At 49.5% G+C, this 24,629-nt stretch overlaps 1 protein-coding gene across 2 annotated transcripts in view; it reads left to right on the plus strand.

Moving 5' to 3' along the window:
- Positions 1-21,998, plus strand: part of HIP1 (huntingtin interacting protein 1) — a 132,345-nt gene extending 110,347 nt beyond the window's left edge. Inside the window, exons 13-32 of one of the 2 annotated variants that reach the window (XM_055410070.2) lie at positions 238-310; positions 1,069-1,252; positions 1,718-1,806; positions 2,176-2,292; positions 3,514-3,615; positions 4,057-4,200; positions 4,603-4,738; positions 6,865-6,951; positions 7,153-7,260; positions 7,346-7,482; positions 10,089-10,199; positions 11,435-11,493; positions 12,034-12,127; positions 12,972-13,072; positions 13,356-13,461; positions 14,638-14,761; positions 15,211-15,272; positions 17,139-17,247; positions 17,983-18,064; positions 18,395-21,998. In XM_055410070.2, the coding sequence (XP_055266045.2) occupies positions 238-310; positions 1,069-1,252; positions 1,718-1,806; positions 2,176-2,292; positions 3,514-3,615; positions 4,057-4,200; positions 4,603-4,738; positions 6,865-6,951; positions 7,153-7,260; positions 7,346-7,482; positions 10,089-10,199; positions 11,435-11,493; positions 12,034-12,127; positions 12,972-13,072; positions 13,356-13,461; positions 14,638-14,761; positions 15,211-15,272; positions 17,139-17,247; positions 17,983-18,035 (1,996 nt within the window). In that variant the 3' untranslated portion in view covers positions 18,036-18,064; positions 18,395-21,998. The remainder of the gene's footprint in view (positions 1-237; positions 311-1,068; positions 1,253-1,717; positions 1,807-2,175; positions 2,293-3,513; positions 3,616-4,056; positions 4,201-4,602; positions 4,739-6,864; positions 6,952-7,152; positions 7,261-7,345; positions 7,483-10,088; positions 10,200-11,434; positions 11,494-12,033; positions 12,128-12,971; positions 13,073-13,355; positions 13,462-14,637; positions 14,762-15,210; positions 15,273-17,138; positions 17,248-17,982; positions 18,065-18,394) is intronic. The other variant, XM_055410071.2, reaches the window with a different exon arrangement.
- The last annotated feature ends 2,631 nt before the right edge of the window (positions 21,999-24,629 follow it).

Here is a 24,629-nt window from a genome sequence, read left to right on the forward strand (position 1 = left end):
ACCTTTGAATACTGACCCCTTTCAAATCCTAGAGGAATAGCCAATGAGGCTGAGATACCTGTGGGTGGTAGATTAGTATCTGGAAACACTGCGGGACTTAGAGTTTAACTTACAGGATTTCAAAGAATTGTTCCCAAATGAACATCGGCTTTTAACCTCCTCCCCGGGTCTCCCAGCTCACATTTCAAAGGAAAGAGAAGTACAGTGGAAGCAAACTTGCTCTCCTTCTCTTCCTAGGGATCAGTTAATTGATCAGCTGTTCGGAGAGACCAGAGAACTGAAAGCACAGCTGGAAAACATGAAGACTGAGGTATGAGTTGGGCTCAGATCCACCTCTGGGCTTCACCGGAACATGATAGCTTTCGATATTAAATTCTCTTCACATTCACTCTTGTTGAGCCACATCTTAATGGAGGGTTAATTAGTAGAAATGCCAAAGCCAGAGGACCAGGTTGTCATGTGTTTCCAGTGCACTTACCCTTGCGAGCAGCATTTAGGCCACACTCCAGGGGCCCTGTGATACCTGGAGAGAATCATGACCACCAGCTGGCTATGAAGCTGTGCAGTGAGGTACCTATTCTTGTCATGTGGTGATGAGAAGGTTTGGCTTGTAGCTTTGCCGGCTGTTTGCAGTATCTGCTGCTGACTCATGGCTGATCAGATCCTTTACCTGGGACCAGCAAGCATTCCGGAGAAGGCAATGGAAACCCACTCCAGTACTCTTGCCTGGAGAATCCCAGGGACGGCAGAGCCTAGTGGGCTGCCGTCTATGGGGTCGCACAGAGTTGGACACGACTGAAGCGACTTAGCAGCAGCAGCAAGCATTCTCCCCTTCCTCATGCTAGCTGGTCTATCATTGCCCCCAGGCCCCTCTAACAGGACTGGAACTCCCCTGCCCTCACCCCCTGTTGGTGGGTGGCTGGCTTGTAGTGACCTCCTCTCTTGAGGCCTTGGGAGTGAGCTCGTTGGGAAACCCCAGGTGTTTACTCAGTTGGCACTGGAGACGTGGTAGGTGGGACCCTCTCGTCCCGCCCCGCGCTCTCGCTCATCCCCGGGCCCTCCCCACAGAGCCAGCGGGCCGTGCTGCAGCTCAAGGGCCGCACCAGCGAGCTGGAGGCTGAGTTGGCCGAGCAGCAGCACCTGCGGCAGCAAGCGGCCGATGAGAGCGAGTTCCTCCGGGCCGAGCTGGACGAGCTCAAGAAGAAGCGCGAGGACACGGAGAAGGCTCAGCGGAGCCTGACGGAGATCGAGAGTGAGGAGCTGTCGCTGGGGTGGGCATGAGGGTGGGGCCCTGCCAGCCCTGGAGTGCAGGCTGAGGCTGGTCCAGAGGGGCTGTTGTGAACGTCAGCATCCGCAGTTAGGAGGGTGGGTTGGAATTCCCCGTGAGGCCCTGCTGGGAACACAGGGATGGAGAGACAGGTTGACAAAAGAGAAAGACCTTTTGAAAAATCATGGCGTAGCAGCCAGTAATATTGATTTAAAAATGACAAGTTTGGAATGCTCAAGGGGCATGAATCAGTGGAGGGATTTGAATCAGGTGATTCTTTGTTAAACCTGACTTGCCAGAGGACTTTAATTTTAAGTAAGACTTTTATGGGAGAAGGAGGTGTAGATGCTTGTGGAAAGGCAAGATAGTCTCCTAGGGACTCTGGCTTATCAGAAGAGCAGAGCATGCCCCGCCAGTGCAGACCCCTCATCTTGGTCCTTGACAATTCAGGGAAAGCCCAGGCCAACGAGCAGCGCTACAGCAAGCTGAAGGAGAAGTACAATGAGCTGGTGCAGAACCACGCCGACCTGCTGCGGAAGGTAGGACCCTCACCACCATCACCCTGTCCCGCGTGCACAGGGCCCCCTGCCCCGGGGAGATGTCGACCCAGGCTGGATGGCTTCTCCAGGGCCAGTGTCCCCACCATTTCTTGGAAACCAGAGCTCCCTGGCTGTCATATCTCAAGCTCCCCCTTAGGTCCCAGCCCTACTTGTGGTAGCCCCCATCTTGATCATTTTTGCAATACTCGAGAGTCGAGCATATGAAGGCAACAGCTTCCTCTGGGTGGGAAACGATGTCTGTGTTCATCTTTAGGGCACTCGCAGTCTGAATGCCGTCCTTTGTTCTACAAGGATAATGGCCTTTAAGCAGGAGATAAGCTGGTTCGAGACGCCGTTTTTCTCTTTCAGAATGCGGAGGTGACCAAACAGGTGTCGGTGGCCAGACAAGCCCAAGTGGATTTGGAACGGGAGAAAAAAGAGCTGGAGGATTCTTTTCGGCGCATCAGTGACCAGGCCCAGCGGAAGGTGAGCGGAAGGAGTGGGTGGGAGTCCAGGAGGGGTGCCGGTCCATCCGAGATGGAGGGGGCCTTGAGCACTGCACAGAATAGCAGGCCTTGTCTTCACGGGCGGATCTGCGGGGAGGGTGGCAAGGGGCCCTAGGGCGCAGGACACGGTTACTCACGTGTACACTGTTAGGGGCAGGACGTGATGAAAGGTCTGACATTGAGTGGGGCTCATCAGCTAAGATGAATCTCGAGGAGGTTTTGAAGTGGAAGCAGGTGGATGTCAGAGGGAGAGGATCGGCATTTACAAAGACCCACAGCCAGGAGCTGTCTGCAGCTGTGCCTTGGGGTGGGGTTGGCATTAGGCGGCAGGTCCCATTGGCATAAGAGAGGGCGGGTGGATAAAACAGAGTTCCTTCCACTTAGGAGCAGGGGCTTTCACACTTTTCTGTATCTCCAAGTAAAAACAGCATCTGATGGAGGACTTCCCTGGCAGTCCAGTGGTTAAGACTGCGCTTCCAGTGCAGGGTGTATGCATTCCTTCCCTGGTCGGGGTGCTATGATCCCACATGGTGTGACCAAAAAGTTAAATTAAAAACACTAATGAAAATCAAAGTTTCACAGAGCAATACTTTACCTTATTATGTCGGTTATTTTTTGGCTCTTGTTTATTGCATTTAAAAAAAAAAATTGCTACGAATTGTTACTCATGGGTCACAACCTGCTTTTTGAAAAAAACCACTTAGAAATCAAAGAAGGGGGATTGCTTCAAGGTGGTGAGATAGAGTGAGTCAGCAGAATACCTACCAGGTGTTGGGATGCCTGAATTAAAAATCTTGTTCTGCTTTAATTAGTGTTATTTGTGGGCTCAAGCATGACATTTGAGTATGGTGCTCGGTTGCTCAAGCATGTCTGATTCTTTGGGACCCCATGCCTAAAGCTCCCCCTTGACATTTCCTGTAACTGGAAGAAAAATTATTGGTTCATTCTGATCTCTCTTCTATATAAAAATTATACAGGGACTTCCCTGGCAGTCCAGTGGTTAAGACTCTGCACTTCTGCAGGGGGCATGGGTTTGATCCCTGATCAGGGAACTAAGATCCCGCATACCATGTGGCATGGCCAAAATAAAAAAAATAGTTAAGAGGAAAGATTAGACAAATCTACATTTATAGCTGGGAATTTTTTTATCCCTTGAAGCCACCACCTAGATAATAGTACTCCTGTTTTCCTTCTTGTTCAGACTCAAGAACAGACGGAAGTACTAGAGAATTTGAAGCAGGAACTTGCCACCAGCAAACATGAACTCCAGATTGTCCAAGGCAGCCTGGAAAATTCTGCCCAGGTGAGTGTCGCCTGTCTTTCCCTTCCTCATTATCTTCCCCTTGGGCTTTGGGGTTGCTGTCAGCTAGGGCTTCCCAGGTGGTGTTGAGGTAAAAGATACAGGAGACGCAAGAAAGGCAGGTTCGATCCCCGGTTGGGAAGATCCCCTGCAAGAGGGCATGGCGACCCACTCCAGCATCCTTGCCTGGAGAATCCCATGGACAGAGGAGCCTGGTCGGCTACAGTCCGTGGGATCCCAGAGAGTCGGACACGACTGAAGGAACTGAGCACAGCATTTGTCCCCACCGGTATGTGGCCCACCTGGTTCCATCCAGGATCAGTCTGCAGTCGAGGATGCTGGTGGCAGATTCCTCATGGCCCTGGGTCTGGGTTTGGATCTCTGGGAAGGGGACGGTTTCATTCTCCCAGCAACTCCCTCCCGGCCACTCCATCCCCATCACAGTCGGAGGCAAAATGGACCGCCCAGATCACAGACCTGGAGAAGGATCGAGACAGCCTGATGAGCGCCATGGCTTGTCGGGAGGAGGAGCTGTCCGCGCTTCGGGAGCAGCTGGAGTACACACAGCTCAAACTGTCCAGCGCACAGGTGAGTCCCGCGCGCTCCTGGGGCCCAGTCTCGCACCTGTGGGTATTGGGTTGTGGCTATTGGAGGCGGGGGGGGCTATGAAAGGGAGTCTGGGGCCTTACTCGGTGAGCATAACTTCTGATGCCTTGCATGAAGCAGATGAGAAGGGACCTGGCCCTCTCTCCCCAAGGGTGGAGCATGGGAGGCCGTGGTCCAGCGCCATAGCCTCCTGTGCTTGGTGACACACACCCACAGACCAGCTTAAAGGCTTTTTCTCTGTGTCGAGCCACATGGCTTGGGCCTCATGAGCAGCAGCTCGAGCTAAGGTGCCAGGAATCCTAGCTGTGTCACAGTGGATACTGGGTGGAGGCTCATTAGGGAGGTCTGTGGCCGACCCTCACCTCCCGGGACCACCATCTCTAGGAATCTATATGCCAGCTCGAGAAGGACCAACACAAGATGCTTCTGGCCGAGGCGAGGAGGGCTGCAGAGCAGGTGGTGCAGGAGGCCCTGAGGCTGTTTGAGGAGCCCACTCTCTCGAGCTGCGCTGGATCTGCAGGTGCTCCTCCCCTTCCTGGCTTCTGGATGTCATCCCCCCCGCCCCCATCCTCGTGTTGGCGTGGAACTCCTTGTGACCCTGACTCAGGCTCCCAGCACAGCTGTGTGTTAGAAACGCCTGGGGTTGCCTAGCCCCCACCCCCTAGGATCTGTAAAATGGGCAGTGCAGCAGCCTATGTCCTGGGCAGTAGGACTTTCCACACCCCCAGCCACCTCCCACAAGGTGGGACATGAACTGTCTTCTGGGCACTGTGGCTTGAAAACACTTCTAAATGCCAGGAGAGGGAGGCACAGGCAGCCCTGTGTGCCTCTAAGAACAGCATGGTCTCAATCCAGACACAGCTGCCGTGAGCTTCAGATCTAGACAGGGAGGCATCTTCCTTAAGCACAGAGGGGCAGAAGCAATACCCTCCCCCCGCACACCCCCAGGAGTCACAGGCGTAAGCAAGGGCCCACTCTTCCAGCCCCCAGAGTCCTCAAGGCATGTGTTAGAGTCAGAGGGGGCCCCCATCACAAGAGGATGGGGCACACATTAGAAGAGCATCCGGGCTCTGGGGGAATCTGGGAAGACGTGGATAGCCATGGATAGATTCCAGCTTGTTTTGAAGAAGAGGGAACTTGTTGGCAAAGTCCTGAGAGGTCCCATTGAGGACCAGGCAGAAGGGAGGGAACAGATGATTTTTAGTATCGGCTAGAAAGGTTTCGACTTGGTGAAGTATTTCAGGAAGGACTAGGATATCTTGTTCAGTGGGGAACCCATCTGTAAGGAAAGCCCACAGTTACAAAGGAAGGAACACACATGGGTACCTCGTTGACTGCAGAAATGCTAGGAGAGCAGGAAGCTGCGGGGGGTTCCTCAGGAGCTGGTGTGAGCTGGGTTTTGAAAGAAGAGGAGAAACGTGAAGCCATGGAGAGGAAGAAAAGTGGGGAATAACAACCCATAAAAACAGCCGACGTTGCGGCATGCGGGATCTTTAGTTGTGGCGTGTGAATTCTCAGTTGCTGCAACTAAAGATCCCTCAGGCTGCAACGAAGATCAGAGATCCCGCACGGCGCAACCAAATTAAAAACAAAAAGCAGGAACAGCTGACGTGTACTGCGTGCTCGCTATGCTGTGAAGGCACCATTCTCAGTGCTTTGCGCGCCTCGGTCCAGCGGTCCTCACCGTGATGCTGGGAGACGGTACCATAGCCCTCCTCTGTCGGGTGATGACACAGGTGCAAGTGACCTGAGAACACAGCCAGTGGTGCTGGAACCAGGGGCTGCAGCACCTGTGCAGGGAGATGGGCCCGCCTGCACTTTACCTCTTAGGCAATGCAGTCTCTGTGGATCAGAGCACAGAGGCGCAGCTATGGGAATGACTGCTTTGTGGGCAGAGCGTGAACGTAGATTAGCCCCACAGAGCCAGGGCTCTGAGCTCAAGAGGAATGAGAATCCAAGAGCCTTTTTTTGTTGTTTAATTGAAGTATAGTTGATGAACAGTGTTCAGTGTGGGCTTCCCAGGTGGCGCTAGTGGTAAGGAACCCATCTGCCACTGCAGGGACTGTTAAGAAACACGGGTTTGATCCATGGGTCGGGAAGATCCCCTGGAGGAGGAAATGGTAATCCACTCCAGTATTCTTGTCTGGAAAATCCTATGGACAGAGGAACTTGGCGGGCTGCAGTCGCTGGGGTTGCAAAGAGTTGGACATGACTTACTGACTGAACACGAAGTTTCAGGTGTACAGCAGAGTGAATCAGTTACACATATACTCTTTAAATATTTTTTTAAAGATTCTTTTCCTGTATAGGCCAATGCCTAGGGCCTTGAAAGACGTAACAGGAAGGCCGGGTTAGATTCAATTGGCAGTGATGGGAAATGAGGGGCGGAAACGAGGCCATGGTGTGGTTGCCGTGCTTCTTGGCTAAAGGACCAGATAACTCCAAAGCAGAGCCTTTGAAGCTACAATAAGAGAATCACGTATCAGCATAGCCAACAACCTCTCCTCCCTCCCCACTCTCAGGGCAGCTCCTGCAGGGCAACACACCTCCCCCGCCCCCCAAGGTCATTCATGAGGCAGATTAACTAATGGGGATGAAGCGAGCTGTGACTATGGCTCTGACTCCACCCTGTCTTCCCTCTCACAGATCACCTGCTGTCCAAGGTCAACTCCACTTCCAGCTGCATTGAGCAGCTGGAAAAATGCTGGAGCCAGTACCTGGCATGCCCGGAAGGTAAGAGCTGAAGGATACGTAGGGTATATTGCTAGCCACAGCCAGGTGACATTCAAAAACGTTGGAACGTAGCAATGACGATCGGTTCCTTTGCCCCCAGAAAAGGAGTGTGTGTGTCCCTCTTGCAAAGAGGGGAGGAAGGAGGGACAGAAGTGACATTCCTCCAACAGGACTGAGAAAGTTCCCTTTCAACTCCTGCAGATATCAGTGGGCTCCTCCACTCGGTAACACTCCTGGCCCACCTGACCAGTGACACCATCGTTCACGGCAGTGCCACCTGCCTTAGAGCCCCGCCAGAGTCGGCCGACTGTGAGTACCGGAGGGAAGGGGCCGCCCCAAACGCACAGGGAGCCAGGGGGACCTTTGAAAATTCTCTGTCGCCTTGCCTCTGCAGCTCTGATCGAGGCCTGTAAGCAGTACGGCAAGGAGACCCTCACCTATCTGTCTTTCCTGGAGGAAGAAAGAATCTTTGAGAATGCTGACAGCACAGCCATGAGAAGCTGCCTCACCAGGATCACGGCCATTAGCGAAGTATGATTGGTATTATTTATTCCTGCAGAAGGTAGTTCTTGGAGTGAAGGCTGGGGCCTTCCTTGGGAATCAGTGATGTTTTCTGCACTTGACACTTGATTTAAAGTAAGAAGACTGTAAAACCCGACCGCCTGATTGACTTTCCAGTTCTACCTAAATCACTGACTGTTAATGGACAGTCTGCTGTGTGATCAGCAGCGTCAAAGATGAATGAGCACGGCTATCCTGTGAGCACGGCTATCCTGTTTTCAAGGGTTTTTATCTGGTTGGGCAGGTAACACCTGAAATGAAGACAATATATTTATTCACTCACTGAGTGGTTAACACCCAGCAAATGTTGAATTCATTGAATATGCACACGAGAGAGAGTGAAACAGCTAAAAAGCGAGCAATCACATGGGGGGAAGGCAGGTTCCCATGAGGGAGAAGTGGGCCTTGAGACGGAGAACCTGAAATCTGCAGATGAAGGATGACTATGGTGAATGAGAAGCTGCTAACCTTTCCTTCTAGAGAGTGACATAGTCATAGGATTTTTTTTTTTTAATTTATTATTTATTTGTGACTGCACTGGGTTTGTTGGCGAGCAGGGGCTACTCTGGAGTTGCAGAACGTGAGCTTCTCATTGCGGGGGCATCTCGTGTTCTGGAACACGCGGTGTCGGGCACGTGGGCTTCATTGCCCCCCAGCACGTGGGATCTTCCCAGACTAGGGGTCAAACAGGCGTCCCCTGCCTTGGCGGACGGATTCTGAACCACTGGCCCACCAGAGGTGTCCCACACTATGATGATTCTTGTATATATCTCCTCATACACATACGTAAGAGTTTCCGTATAAACCCAGGAATAGAATTACTAGGTCACAGAATGAATCTCCCACACAGAATGCTAAGTGAAAAAGTAAATCATAGAAAAATACTTGCAGTATCAGTTCAGTCGCTCAGTCGTGTCCAACTCTTTGCGACCCCATGAACCGCAGCACGCCAGGCCTCCCTGTTCCTCACCAACTCCCAGAGTTCACCCAAACCCATGTCCATTGAGTCAGTGATGCCATCCAACCATCTCATCCTCTGTCGTCCCCTTCTCCTCCTGCCCTCAATCTTTCCCAGCATCTGGGTCTTTTCAAATGAGTCAGCTCTTTGCATCAGGTGGCCAAATTATTGGAGTTTCAGCTTCAACATCAGTCCTTCCAATGAACACCCAGGACTGATCTCCTTTAGGATGGACTGGTTGGATCTCCTTGCTGTCCAAGGGACTCTCAAGAGTCTTCTCTAACACCACAGTTCTAAAGTGTCAATTCTTCAGCACTCAGCTTTCTTTATAGTCCAACTCTCACATCCATACATGACCACTGGAAAAACCATAGCCTTGACTAGATGGACCTTTGTGGACAAAGTAATGTCTCTGCTTTTTAATATGCTGTCTAGGTTGCTCATAACTTTCCTTCCAAGGAGTAAGCGTCTTTTAATTTCATGGCTGCAATCAGCATCTGCAGTGATTTTGGAGCCCCCCAAAATAAAATCTGACACTGTTTCCCTATCTATTTGCTATGAAGTGATGGGACCAGATGCCATGATCTTAGTTTTCTGAATGTTGAGCTTTAAGCCAACTTTTTCACTCTCGTCTTTCACTTGCAGCATGGTTCCTTTTAAATAAAGACCAAAACATGCAATCTCTAGTTTTGCAGCCATATCCAACTCTTTGCAACCCCATGGACTACCAGGCTATTCTGTCCATGGGATTCTCCAGGCAGGAATACTGGAGTGGATTGCCATTTCCTTCTCCAAAACATACAGACTCAATATTATATTGTTTAAAGAAACATTCATAGGGATTTTCAAAGCAAACCAAAAAAAGACATGGTAAGTATTCTTCTGAATTGTCTGTCTTTAAGTGGAAAGTAGGAAGGAAGGCAGATGGAATCAGGGCAGGATATACAGGAGATTTCAAAGTATTGAGGATGTTTCTTAAGTTCTTCCTTAAGTTTGCGTGCTAGATAATATGGGTCATCATATTCTTGACCCACTTATATCTATTTTATACTCTTGTGTGTATAACACTTAATATTTCTAAAGATCACAGGCTTCGCCATCAGACCAGAGTTTAGATCCCTGCTTCTCCATCTGTTAGCAGTTACTGTGGTCAAGATATTTGACCTTTCTGAGCCTTGGCTTCCCACCTGTAGGACAGAAGTAGTAACTGCCTCATATGATTGCCCTCGAAGCAAAGTTAAACAAGGGATAGACTGTCTGGTTGGAAGACATCATCCCCATTTGAAGATGTTTTTGAAGTACCTCCCAAGCAGCAAATTCAATCATGCTACTTTGGGTGAGGTCGGGGTCTGAGCAGCTACAGCTGAGTGGCCTTGTGGGGTCAGTGGAGATGACCTTTTGAAAGGAGGTAGGTTCTGAGTGAGCACAGAGGTGGGAGCAGCGTGGAGTGGCAGAGCTCACGCGGTAGAGAGAATTCCAGGCAAGCCCCTCCCTGGCTTGCAGAAGTGTTACGTGGCGGGGCCCTTGTACGTTCTGTCATGTGAGGTTTACTGGTCTGCCGCGGGAGGATAGAGAGGAAGTCTGAGGGTGGTCTCAGCATTCATGATGCTGTTCACAGGATCTCCTGCCCAGAGGCCTAGACATCAAACAGGAGGAACTGGGGGACCTGGTGGACAAGGAGATGGCTGCCACTTCTGCTGCCATTGAAGCTGCTACGGCCAGAATAGAGGTATGGGAGTGTCTGTGAGATGGCCTAAAGTGATGCTTTGCAACTGCTACCCGTCTGCAACATTGCCCACTGGGTATACCTCAGGCATTCTCTGCAGAGCCCCCACGTGCGTGCGTGCATTCTAAGTCACCTCTGTCATGTCTGACTCTTTACGACCCCATGGACTGTAGCCCACCAGGATCCTCTGTCCATGGGATTCTCCAGGCAAGAATACTGGAATGGATAGCCATTCCCTTCTCCAGGGAATTTTCCTGAGCTAGGGATCAAACCCAGGTCTCCTGCATTGCAAGCAGATTTTTAACCATCTGAGCCACCAGGAAAGCCCCCTTCTCTGCAAAGCCCCCTACAAAACAAACCAAATCCCAAGGCCCCTACGGTCTCTGAGAAACAGAAAATAGAAAGTTCTAGCCAAGGGAAGATGAACAGTTTCTGTAAGGATCCCATACTTTGGTGTCAGGCCATCCAACCTCAAGTTCCAGACTGATCACTCACTGGTTGTGTGATTTCCAATAAGTTATGTTAACCTCGCTGAGATTCAGATTCCGTCTCTATATGATGGTGATGACACTTGTTCCTTCCTCAGAGGGGGGAAGCAGTGTCCCCAACCTCCAGGCCACAGTCAGGTACCTCCTATCAGATCAGCAGTGGCATTAGATTAGAAATAAAGTGCACAATAAATGTAATGCCCTTGAATCATCCTGAAACCACCCCCTGCCCCACTGCTGACCCACGGAAAAATTATCTTCCATGAAATCGGTCCCTGGTGCCAAAAAGGTTGGGGACCGCTATCGTAAACGGTTCGGTGCAATAACGCACAGGTGTCTTGGGGCCAGGTGCTCAGTAAATCGACAGTAGCTGTTGTCTCAGGGAAAAGCTGAGCGGGCACTTTGGACAGGTCCTTTGGTGGAAGACTCAGGCCATCCGCCTTGGTAGGAGGACCTGCCTCAAGGACCTGGTGCAGCTGCCCCTGTTGGTATGGTGCCACACTTCTCAGAGTTCTGGGCTCATCAGCCCAGTACCAGGATGTTTAGACATTTGCAGGCCATAGGTTGCACCATCTGCCTCCCACTGAGTGGTCTGGAGCTCTGAGTTGTTTTCCTGCACCTCACGAGGACTTGGGTGGGCACTGCTAGCTTTCTCGTCATCTGCGGGATGTTGGACCCAAGATGTAACAGGACGCCAGTGGGTCCTCGGTCTCTGTGATATATTCGGAAACCTGGCTTCTTTTTGAATAGGAGATGCTCAGCAAATCCCGAGCTGGAGACACAGGAGTCAAATTGGAGGTGAACGAAAGGTCAGTTTGAGCGGCGTGGTGGCACCTGGGTGACGAGGATCCACCTTGTCCTGCCTTGGCTCATACCGATTATAGTAGAACATTAAGCCACCACAGGGGACAGCGGGGTCTATGGCGTTGTCAGTATCAGTATGATGATTATTTTTTGGCCATACCACACCCCGTGGCGTATGGGATCCTAGTTCCTGGACCAGGGATCAAACCTGCGTCCCCTGCATTGACAGTGCAGAGTCTCAACCACGGGACCACCAGGGAACTCCTAGTATTGATGGATGTTATTAATACCACGATACCACTATTGCATTACAGGGGAAAGGAACCCCAAGAGTCACCACTGTTCTGTTCCTTATGGAGACGATCCCCATTCCAGTCTCCTCTTTCACACACCTTTCCTTCATGGCTTCACCTCCAGAATATTCCCTGCCTTCTTTCCCGTCCCCGGTTTGCCTCTGTTTAGGCAAGAAAGCAGAAACAGGCTTCGGCATTGTCGTGGATCTGTTTTGCACCCTTGACTTTTTTGTTGTTCTTGCTCTTTTGCAGAATCCTTGGTTCCTGTACCAGCCTAATGCAGGCTATTCAGATCCTGGTCGTGGCCTCAAAGGAGCTGCAGAGAGAGATAGTGGAGAGTGGCCGGGTAGGCGTCGGAGAGGGCCCTGGGCAGAGCAGGCGTTGGTTACACTGGTTACTGAATCCCAGCTCACTGAGAGGCTGAGTCTACTCCCTACACCTTCAGCTAGGTCTCAGTGTGTGCCGTCCAGCGATGTGTGTCCACCCGAGGGTACAGCTGCCACTCCCATGGACGTCAGCAAATGCCATGGAAAGCAGCTGGGGCACAGCCCGGTCCCCTGAGGGCAGTGAGCCAGAGCCTCCGGCAGCAGGCTTATTCACCCCAACCGGTGGCACTGGAACCTCCTTGGGAAACTCGGTGTGCGTTGTACGTCCGAGCCCCCAGAGGAGGAAGTGAGGACTTTAGAAACTGGGCAAGTCAGAAGCGCCAACCTGGTTCCAACTTTCCACTGTAGGCTCTGCCATTCCTCTCTCTCTCATGTTTGGCTGTGCTGCGTGGCAAATGGATTTAGTTCCCTAAAGTTTTGGTTTTCTGGCCACACGAAATCTTAGCTCCCCGAGCAGGGTTTGAACCTGCACGCCGTGCATTGGAAGGCGAAGTCTTAACCACTGGACCACGAGGGAAGTCCCAGTATATATTTTCTTATATGTACAAGATAGAGATATTGGGATGTAATGGAAATGCTATCAGCTTTGGAGTCAGAAAAGCCTAGGACTTGTTTTCGTTTATTTTCTGCGTATCCTAAATGAATGTATTTTTGCTTCTCTGAATCTTAGCTTTCTCATCTGTAAAATGGGAATAATAATGTTCACCCCCCTCAGAGTTACTGTGAAGATTGCATGGGATAATACATATAAAAAGTACTTGGCACACAATAAAAGGTCGCCATTATTATTTCTCTCTTCCCCAGGGTACAGCATCCCCTAAAGAGTTTTATGCCAAGAATTCTCGATGGACGGAAGGACTTATCTCAGCTGCCAAAGCAGTGGGCTGGGGAGCCACTGTCCTGGTGTAAGTATCTGTCCGACCCAGAGCTCCTCACCTTCACCTCCATTCCAGTGATCCACCCCAGGGAACAACTAAGGGGAAAAACCTGGCCCCTAGAAATGGATTGCTGATAAGGACGTTCATAGAACTGAAAGTTTAAAGAGGAATCTGGGTCTCCTGGGGCATCACAGGAGTGGGGCAGGCACGCTGGGTTCCCGGTCTGCCAAGGTGACGGAAGTAGCCTCAGTGAGAACAGAGGGGTTACAGCTGTCAGTTTCATAACCCATCTGGTCTCCTGACTCTCAAGAGACGCGGCTGATATGGTGGTACAAGGCCGAGGGAAATTCGAGGAGCTCATGGTGTGTTCACGTGAAATTGCTGCTAGCACCGCCCAGCTTGTAGCCGCCTCCAAGGTAGGATCTGTGATGGGCTCCCCACGAGGGAGAGGGGTCCCCAACGTCCAGGTCAAATTCCTGATGATCTGAGGTGGAGCTGATGTGATAATAATAAAGTGCACAATAAACATAACGCACTTGAAACATGCCTGAAACCACCCCCCCTGCCCACACCCTGGTCCATGGAAAAATTGTCTACCATAAAACCGGTCCCTGGTGCCAAAGTTGGAAACAGCTGTCCCAGGACTCTGTAAGGTCTGGCTAGGTTAGAAACCCGAACCCTGGCGCTGGCCCAAAGAACAGACAGTTTATCCAGCATCCAGGTGGGTTGAGTCTGAAATTACAATTCTGCCTCCAGGGGTCTCCTAAAAGCCTTCGTTCAGCAGGGAGCCCCTCTCCCCAGCTCTCCACACGCACTCCTCTTGGTTTCCTCACTTTTACTGCAAATGGCCTTTAAGGGTCCAGCCATGCCTACCCCTGAGCAATCATACACTCAAGGAGCACTCAAAATAAGGACAATGCCGGCCCGGTTAGCTGGTTCCCTGGCTTGGCGCTGAGGTTCCACAACCAATGTCTGCCTCTCTTCAGAAGCCTCCAGATTCAAACCATTGCTCCAACTAATCCCAACACAAAGCTCATCACCAACATCCTTCCATGGGGTGTGTAGTTCCCCGGGGAGTGTTCTTTTACAGTCCTTGTTTATGGTCCCAGATATTGGTTTTCACAACGGGAACACTGTCAAAATAGAGGGGAGAGAGCAGATGGGGTCACTTGAGAGAACAGCACTGAAACATATGCATTGCCACATGTCAAGTAGAAAACTGGTGGGAATTTGCTACACGACACAGGGACCCCAAAGCCATGGTTCTGTGACAGCCAAGAGAGCTGGGGTGGGGAGGGAGGTTTTCACGTATGGCTGATTCATGCTGATGTGTGGCGGAAGGCATCACAATATTGTAGAGTAATTATCCTCTGATTAAATGTAAATTTTTCAAACACTGATAAAGTTAGAGCTCAAGGCCACCAGGCAAAAAAGCCAGAAATGATTTTTGATGCTAGAGAGTGATGCCAGTGGTTGACCCCCATAGGGAGTGATTTTTGAGAAGTTCACGGGTGGCCACAGCAGTGCCCATATATTTGTCAAGAGCCATCAGTTGACTGGTGTGTGACCCTAAACCTGCTTGGTCCTGGCAGGTCAAAGCTGATAAGAACAGCCCAAACCTGGCTCAGCTGCTGCAGGCCTCTCGGGCTGTAAACCAGGCCACCGCCGAGGTTGTGGCCTCAACTATTTCCGGCAAATCACAGATCGAGGACACAGGTAGGCTTTCAGAAGCTGAGCTTTTCTTCTTCATCGTGTGTGGGTGGGTACATTCTTTTCCACCATCCCGATTTCCCACAGGCCGGCTTCCAACCTCTCCCTCGTTTTTCGTCTTTGTACATTCCATCTTATTTTCTTGTAAGTTGAGACACCCCATGGGCGTGCTATTTATAGCACTATATGGACAGGCCTTAGCTAGTTTTTCCATTGAGTCATTCCTCTGAACTCAGAGAAGTGACACCCCAGGCCTGATTGCTCTTTAGGGGAGGGGGGGCAGTTCCGATCCTGGTTACCCTGTCTTCCTTCTGCTCTACCCCTCACTTACATCCACGCATCTGTTGGTAAATGACAAACCAAGCATTTCGGCAGAACATTGGTATCGGCCACTTCTCAAGTAAATGTCAGCTGGAGTATCATTCAACAAGACCCTCCTTTTCCCTTTCTTACAGACAGCATGGACTTCTCAAGCATTACGCTGACCCAGATCAAACGGCAGGAGATGGATTCCCAGGTAGGAACTCCATCAGGAACTTTAATCAGACTATTGCCTATGACACTGACCCCAAATATTATTTCCATGGGGAGAAGTCAGAGACTCGTGGGAGAAATGAATACAGATATACGTATCACCCCAAGAATGAACATAAATGATGCTGGAAGAAAACAGGAGGTGGAGATCGGTGATTAGGAAAGATCAGAATCTTGGGCGTGTAGCTTTGACATGTATACACTTGTTGTTAAGTTGCTAAGTTGTGTCCGGCTCTTTGCAACTCCATGGACTGTAGCTGACCAGGCTCCTCTGTCCATGGGTTTCTCCAGGCAGGAATACTGGAGTGGGTTGCCATTTCCTTCTCCAGGGGATCTTCCCGACCCAGGGATTGAACCCGCATCTCCTGCACTGGCAGGAGAATTCCCTACTGCTGAGCCACCAGGGAAGCCCATATATATACACCACCATGTATAAATTTAATAGCTAGTGGGAAGCTGCTGTATAGCACAGGGAGCTCAGCTCAGAGCTCTGTGATGACCTAGTGGAGTAGGATTAGGGGTAGGGAGGAGGTCCAAGCAGGGGGGGAGACGTATATATATACACATATACATATAGCTGATTCACTTCATTGTACAGCAAAAACTAATAAACATTGTAAAACAATTATACGCCAATAAAAAAAAAATTCCTAAAGTTAATGAGAAGGAATAACCAAGAACCAACCCTTCCTTTAGTGAGATTGTACCCTGAACAACAACAACAACAACCTTTTCCTGCGCAGTAATAACCCTAAGTTATACCAACACCTCAAAAAGACAAGAACCATTGTATTTGGTTTCTTCCTGGACTTAGAAGGGAAACTGGGATTGAACGAGGGGTTGTAACTGGATTAGAATATATCATACAGATAGACTTAATATTAGAGTTGGCCTTTTTTCTCCCCCATTTCTTTCTGTTGTTATTTATTGAGATGATGAACGACGTTATTTTAGTTTCAGGTGAATACATAGTGATTTGATGTTTGCATATACCGTGAAATGATCAACGTAAGTCTAGTAACCATTTGTCTCCATATAAGTTATTACAATAATATTGACCATATCCCTTATGCTCTATATTGCATCCCTATGACTTATTTATTTTATAACTGGAGGGTTGTACCTTTTAATACCTTCACTTAATTTCCACCCCCCCTTCATTCTTACAACAACTGTTCTCTGTGAGTCTCTTTTCATGTTTTGTTTTTTAGATAGCTCATATAAGAGAGATGATAGTGTTTTTCTTTCTCTAGCTGACTTATATCACTTATAAGACCTTCTAGATCCATCCGTTTGTTGCAAATGGCAAGATTTTTTTTTTTTTTTTAATAGCTGAGGGTGGCTCAGCAGTAAAGAATCTGCCTGCAGTGCAGGAGACCTGGAGTCGTAGGTTCAATCCCTAGGCCAGGAAGATCCCCTGGAGGAGGAAATGGCAACCCACTCCAGTAATCTTACCTGGAAAATTCCACAGACAGGAGTGTGGTAGGCTACAGTTCATGGGGTTGCAAAGAGTCGTACATGACTGAACAACTTTCACACACGTTCAGTATGTTTTTAGTTAGTGATTTATCAGAGGAGTATGAGATAAGCTCTTCTCTCATTTAAGCATTGGTCGTAAAGTATCATTCATTTTCAACAGAGGATCCCAGTGAGAACGACGCTGGGATAGATGGATGAACCAGAGGGTGGGGAAATCAGAGCAGAGACAAGGGTGAATCTGAGGACTGGTTGAGCTATGGAAACAGCATGCATGACACAGAAGAAGTCCCAGACCACAGAGGAAAGGGATTATTCGACGTGAGACAGTTCTCAGGTCCCTGCTCAAAGAAGAGGCCAATTTTCCCCACAGGTTAGAGTGCTGGAGCTGGAAAATGAACTGCAGAAGGAGCGTCAGAAACTGGGAGAGCTTCGGAAGAAGCACTACGAGCTGGCTGGGGTCGCCGAGGGCTGGGAGGAAGGTGAGCCTGGCCAAGGGCTGCACAGCCCGTGGGGGTTGGGGGGAGGATGTGATGAGGGCCTTCCCCCTCCAGGAAAGCTGAACCAGGAACTTCTCCGTCCTCCCTGTACTCTCAGAGCCCCCCTTCTCTCTAGTGTTGAATGGCCTGAGAGCCCCAAACTGGGGTACAGCATGGTGAACAGAAAGCTTTTGTAGTCACCTTTCGAGACCTAAACGTTGACCGGTGGTCACTCACTCACCACTATTGCCTTTTGGGCTCAGTTAACCTGGTTTTCTCCCCCAGGAGTTTTGTTTCGGGCCAGCATCCAGTTGAGTAGTGAATGGATGAATAGTGAATGGTGAAGACTCAGCAGACAGGGTTAGTGAGTTCCAAGCTTCCGGCTGCCTAGAACCAGCGATGGGTAGCCATGGCAGGAAACTGAAAGGGGTCAGGAGCTAGAAACAGGGTGGAGGAAGTGGAGGAAGGTTTGGCCCGCCAGCCCAGGAACTCCCAGAATCTGGGCGGACTGCTTTTCCATACGTCCAAAAAGGCCAACTTGATCACAGCCAAGATTGTGATTCTTGTTGGGCTCACCGGCTCTGGGAACCCACCACAGATGCCTCCCTGGACACTTGACCCGCGAGATACAGTTAAAATCACATGTATTTTAGAGCCCAACCTGGCAGCCGTGGTTGTTGGTTAGATGAATGCATGCGTGTACGAAACACTGTGAAACAGAAGTAACTTGTCTTTTAGGAACCGAAGCACCACCATCTACACTGCAAGACGCGAAAACTGAAAAGGAATAGAATCACACCGATGCCCCACATGTCAGAGTGTAAATCCTTGCTGCCCATCGATGTGCACGTGTGTGTGTGTGTGCGTGCGCGCGCTCTGCCTCCAGTCATGGGCCAGACCCTGGGGGTCCATCCCAGGCCTTCCAAAGATTCCTTCCACAGGGACACCCTCTGTGTTCCAGCCCGTGATCTGGGTTCTGTCACAGCCCCTCCCCCAGAGGAGGGGGTCCCCATCAGAGGGGACCTCCTTCCTAGAAAGTCCTGCTTTACCCCCAAACATCTGATGTCCCTGTTGGTGGGGGGTGGGGGCGCTGCTGCTGCTAAACTGGAGAGGTAAGATCTTACCTTTTTCTCTTCTGTCTTCCTTTTAGTCTTTTCCGTTTCATCATTTGCACAAACTTGTGAGCACCGGAGGGCTGATGGATTCCAACCCGGGACCCGACCCTGAGTCTGCGCAGAGTCGGAAGTGGAGCAGAAGTGTCCTGGCAGAGAATGCCAAGGCTGTGTCCCCTCTTTTGGCAGTTCCATGGATTCCCACTGCTTCTTATGGTGGTTGGCTGGGTTTTTTTCTTTTTTCCCCCCAAGTTCTACTCACATAGCCAACTCTCCCAGGGGATTGCCCCTGAAGCCCTGGGCTATTGCGGGCCCCCTAACCACAGCAGCTCACAGCGACGGTGCTGACCAGGCTTCGCCGTGGTGCTCCCCGCCAGCCCCCGAGCCGAGTGTCCTGCTGAGCGAGTGTGGGTCCACTGAGGCCACTCCCCGGGGTCGAGCGGAAGGAGAGCGAGTGCCTTGCCTTCTAAAGCTGGAGCCCAGCCGAAAACCTCTGCCTACCTTCGCAAGGGAAGGGGATGACAGAGAGGGAGAGGAAGGATGCACACAGCCCAGGTCTTCAGGAGTCCCACCCATCTTAGAAACTCCCTTTGACTGGGCTGAAAAACCTTTACCCCATGCTTAAACCCAGCCAGTGAGAGTTGCCACACTTCCTGCACCCACCCCCCCGCCCCCATAGGAATGTTCCATGGTCCCTCAAGTTGGCACCTCCCTTCAGACACAGGCAGGGCCCTAAGGGGGAACATGTGAGTGGTTTCCAATCCCTTTCTGCCTTGGCATCCTCTTGAATCTCAAGGAGATAGTTCCATGTTCTACCTAATCAATAGACCCAGAAGATCAGACCACCTTGCTCCCAACAGGAAAGAACCCTGGGCTTGGTTTGGTACCTTGAATATTTATGACTAACCTCCGTTAGCAGCAGCAGCAGCAGCAGCAATCACAACCTACAAGAAAATTGCTGGCAGCAACTGAGATTTCAGGTGTGACTATGGCAAGGTGTGCATCGCTGCCCCGGGACATCTGTCTTCAAGAGGCAGAAACAAGGTCAAGATCTGGTCTGTTACCAGTTTGGATCTCAAAGCAAGAAAGTTCTCAGAGAATCTGGGTCAGGGAAAACCAGATGGGGGGGCACCCCGGCTCCGACCCCTTCCAGCCACACGTCCTGGGCCCTCGCTGCCTTGCGGACAGAATGGAGGAGGAGCATGAGTGAGAAGCAGGAGGAGCGTGAACAGTGTCCTGGAGACAGGCAGCCGGCCAGCACCTCTTCACCTCCAGATGGACTCCGGCGTTTAAGTGACCTTCCCATCTTGGACAGACCATGTCTTCCTTTATCTGTAGCAGCTCACAGATTGTAGCCAACAAGCACGTCCCAGGACCTGTCCCCAAGGACCGTAGCTGATTGCGGCTATGTGACAGGTTGTGAGACCCCTGTTTGATCACTGTGAATCCACTCTCCATCCTTCCCACCCACCCCACCACCAACTCCCCCTCTCCGTTTTCTCAGTCAGGCACTCGAAGAGCTTTTAGCTCAGATTATGAGACTCAGATGTGTGCTCTCCAAATTGGGCTTAAGAGGCAGCAGCCATAGAAACTGACCGGTCTTATGTTGACTGCTGCTTTGTGCTCAGCTATGGATATTTTTCCATCCAAGGCTCAGATGGAATGACGCATATGTAGCGTCCTTGGCCCCGCTGTACCAGTTAAGCTGATCGGTGTGTTCTCAGCGTGGGTCAGCATTTCCAAAGGTGGCTGGTCCTTGCTTCCCACATCCCAGCCATTCAGATGATTGTGCTCCAGAATACCAAGGGGGAGGAAATCTAGTGTATTGAGCCAAATTAGGCTTCTCTAAATGACCCTCCCTCTAAAAAGAAGCCACAGTAATTTTTAAAACTTGCACGAGCTTTTCCAGAGTAATAAAACAATTACGGAATGACTTAAACAGAACACAGGCTAGTTCAGTCTCCCATGAAGAAATATATGTCAGAATTGGTATAATCACTTTCATAATCACTTGACTTAGAAGCTAGCCCGTTCTCCAGCTGAAATCAAAATGTCGTACCTTGGCTGTTCTAAAAACGAGTGTGCTATTCTGGGTGTGAAACACCTTGATTAAACCATTAATCACATCCTAGGGCTAAAAATGAACCTCACAGTCTTTTAGTCACTGAGTATCATTCGTGACTGGAGTCTCATGGGTCAGTGTAAGTGAGTCACAGCAAGGCAGGACAACAACAAAGAAATGGCTTAGGGCTGACGAGAGGTCGAAATAGAGCTGTAGCCATTATCTTAATTGTGTAACACAGTGTCTCTCATCTCTAGAGTTAGGATATGAGTGTACCTGATAAGAAAAAAAAAAGACCTGCTTTTGTGGGGTTAAATCTGTATCTGAGCACGGAGTTCAAGTGAGACTCAAATTTAGATTGTTTGCTAATTCTGCTGCCCAAGGGAGGATCCCTGGGATCCCACCTGAATTTGAGTCCCTAACCCAGTGGCTGGAAGAACCACTTCCCAGAGATCCTTTCTTGGAAGTGTCTGAGCTGCCAAGGCGGACAGCAGGCTTTACACCGGGTACCATGGGGGTCACGAGCACGTGTCATTCAGTCCGGCTGATTTGCTTCTGTCTCTTGGAGCTGGTTCTGAGCTCGCACCTGGCTGGCGCCTGCTTCTTAGCCAGCTCCTTAGTCTAGAGGGGTCTCCTGGCTCCACTTACCTTGGTCTTCAATGAGTGGTGAAGTTCTTGCTACCTTTACCACCTTTCTGTGTCTCTGGAAATCCGTCCCACCAATGAAAGCCTTCGGTGCTGGCCTTGGCCTTCCACCTAGACGGGCTTTGCCCTCTTCTCTGCCATCCTCGGTCCTCCAGAGACCACACTGCCTGTCGCAAAGAACACCACCACCTCAGGCCTGCCAGCCGTTGACTCAGCAAACCGGGCCAGCTGTCTGCTGCTCATGTCTCCCAGGTCCAGACCAAACACGGGATCAACAACCCACAGCGGCGACTCAGTCTCTTACCCCAGGAGCCAAAGCAACACGAAACAATTGGTCAAACATCATTGGGTCCGATTCTGAGAGTAGGTGATTTCTAGACGTGTCTTTCAGGTGACCCTCAACTACCTCAGGTTTGAAGGCCCTAAATTAAGCTGATTACCACTCATGGGGACAGACCGAGGAGGGTTCGGAGAAATCTTGGTGATAACACACTTGTCTCAAACTTACAACAAACTCTTTCACGTTTAGGTGTGCAGGGATGGGGTTGGGTTTGTTTTTCTTCTGTTTTTAACCTTTTCCCCCAATTTTCCATTAGAATAGTTCCTACAAATGAATTTCATTTTTCACTGAGTGCCTACCTTCCCAGGGCAGGTAGCCACTGGCTTTGTTTCCTTCCAGCAGTACTTTTATTATGGGTATTAAGACTTTTCTTTGTATAATACATTGCATCTGTGTTTTCAATTTTTCAATAAATACTTCAACCTGGCCATGGAGAGTATTGATAACTGACCAACCAAACTGGTTTTGAGATCTGGAATTCCAATGAAAAGCCTCCATTCATATCCCAAGGTTCACTGAAGCATACAACTATCACATTTCCTTTGCTTCTTTATTTATTGGCTGTGCTGGGTCTTTATTGCTGCCCGCGGGCTTTCTCCAGTTAACAGCGAGCAGGGGCTAGTCTCTAATAGCAGTGCGCAGGCTTCTCGATGCAGTGGCTTCTGGTTGCAGAGCACAGGCTCTAGAGTACACGTGCTTTAGTAGTTACAGCACACTGGCTTAGCTGCCCCACAGTATGTGGAATCTCCCCAGACCAGGGATCCAATCTGTGTCCCCTGCATTGACAGGCAGATTCTTAACCATGGGACCACCAGGGAAGTCTTCCTTTGCTACTTTAGAGAAAAGAAACATTGATTCGCACCCCTTAGAACTTTTCCATTCTCGGGGTGCTCTCTTGTCCTTGGGAATGGTCGCAGAGTGTCAAGTGTGCAATATAGTACTGGAATTTATTTGGAAGGCCAGGTGTCTGCCTGAAATCTGGGGTCTCAAGCTATGGATATTTTCTTTTTCATCCTGGGATAGGTCTGTTCAGGCTCTTCTGCCCATGGAATTTCCCAGGTAAGAATACTGGAGTGGAGTATCACTTCCTACTCCAGAGCATCTTCCCATCCCAGGGATCAAACGTGATTCGCATCTCCTGTACTGGCAGGCGGATTCTTTACCACTAACGCCACCTGGAGAACCCCTGTCCATCCTAAGCCTGTGAGAATCATCTGCCATCTTAAAATGGCATGGGATGACTTCTGCTCAGGGCCAGAGCTGCCAGTCATAAGGGGATTGAAGGCAAGCCAGTCACAGCTACCAGAGGATTTACAGAGGGAGCTGACAGGATGGGACCGGCTGCATGATGACTTTCCTGTCTGTAACTTAATGCTGCCAGTACGTTAAGCCAAGGGGACCTACCAGGGACGGAGGAAGATGGGGAAGACCTGGGGTTGGCAAGGAGAACTGCCCAAAATGATTCATCAAGAACAGCGAGAAGGAAGCAAGTGGTTTCTGGGTTTGCTCAATCAGTCGTGCCCAACTCTTGGTGACTCGATGGACTATAGCCTGCCGGGCTCCTCTGTCCATGGGACAGGAGGGCAAAGAATCAGGACAACAGGAGGGAAGTAGTGCACAGGGCAGGAGATGATCCAGATAAACACAGAGGGGCCCTTGCCTATGAACGCGTTTTGTTTCGTGGGTTTTGCCACATTTTTGCAGCATTTCTGTGCTGGTGGCCACGTGGTGTGGCCAAAAATTTAAAAACAAAGCCAGTGAGGCTTAATCTTGCTCACCATGGTTGTCATCAGCCTCTAACACATTACCCAGTGTAAGTTTAAACATTATGGAATGAATGAACTCTCTTTTTATACCACACTCTTACACACATTTTATGTATCCATTCATTGCACAAGCTATGAAATGCTTAATGAAGCCTTTCTGTTCCCTGTCATCAAAAGTTACTTTCACGTATTCATTGTTCCCTTTTCAAGGATCTACTCTACCAGGCGCTGGGAACACCATGGAAAGCAAAAATGGATGTGGTCCCGCACTACTAGAGCTTACAGGCTATTGTTCAGTCATTCAGTCATGTCCGATTGTTTGCAACCCCATGGACTGCAGCATGCCAGGCTTCTCTGTCCTTCACCGTCTCCTGGAGCTTGCTCAAACTCATCTTCATTGAATTGGTGATGCAAGCGAACCATCTTGTCCTCTGTCGTCCCCTTCTCCTCCTGCCTTCCATCTTTCCCAGCATCAGGGTCTTTTCCAATGAGTCAGCTCTTCGCATCAGGTGGCCAAAGTATTGGCGCTTTAGCTTCAGCATCAGTCCTTCCAATGACTATTCAGGGTTGATTTCCTTTAGGATTAACTGGTTTGATCTTGCAGTCCAAAGAACTCTCAAGACTCTTCTCCAACACCACAGTTCAAAAGCATCAATTCTTTGGCGCTCAGCCTCCTTTATGGTCCAACTCTGATAGCTCAGTTGGTAAAGAATCCAGCTGCAATGCAGGAGCCCCCAGTTCGATTCCTGGGTCAGGAAGATCCGCCGGAGAAGGGATAGCCTACCCACTTCAGTATTCTTGGGCTTCCCTTGTGGCTCAGCTGGTAAAGAATCTGCCTGCAATATGAGAGACCTGGGGTCGATCTCTGGGTTGGGAAGATCCCCCGGAGAAGGGAAAGAATACCCAGTCCACTATTCTGGCCTGGGGAATTCCATGGACTATATACAGTCTATGGGGTTGCAAAGAGTCAGACACGACTGAGCGACTTTCACTAACATCTCATACATGACTACTGGAAAAACCATAGCTTTGACTATATATATAATATATAATTATTATAGAGGATAAATATGGAAATATATAATATATAATTTTATATAATATAATTTATATAATGTTTATATAATAATTATATGATATAAATATAATATACAATATTATATAATATGGAAATATATAATATATTTTTACCTAATATTTACATAATTATATAATATAAATAATATATAATGTGGAAAAACCATAGCTTTGACTATATATTTATAAATTAATAAAATATATTATACATGATTATATATTATTAATAATATATAATTATATATGGTATGTATATTATATATATAATATAATATATATGTATATAATATATATTAGCCATGCCAGGCATCTTTCAGGATTTAGTTTCCTGACCAGAGAGTGAACCTGGGAGCTCTTCAGTGAAAGCGTGACGTCGTATCCAT

This window comes from Moschus berezovskii, chromosome 27 (genome assembly GCF_049115385.1).
Source record: "Moschus berezovskii isolate FMDL1 chromosome 27, NW_MosBer_1.0, whole genome shotgun sequence".
In the NCBI taxonomy this organism is placed as follows: Eukaryota; Metazoa; Chordata; class Mammalia; order Artiodactyla; family Moschidae; genus Moschus; species Moschus berezovskii.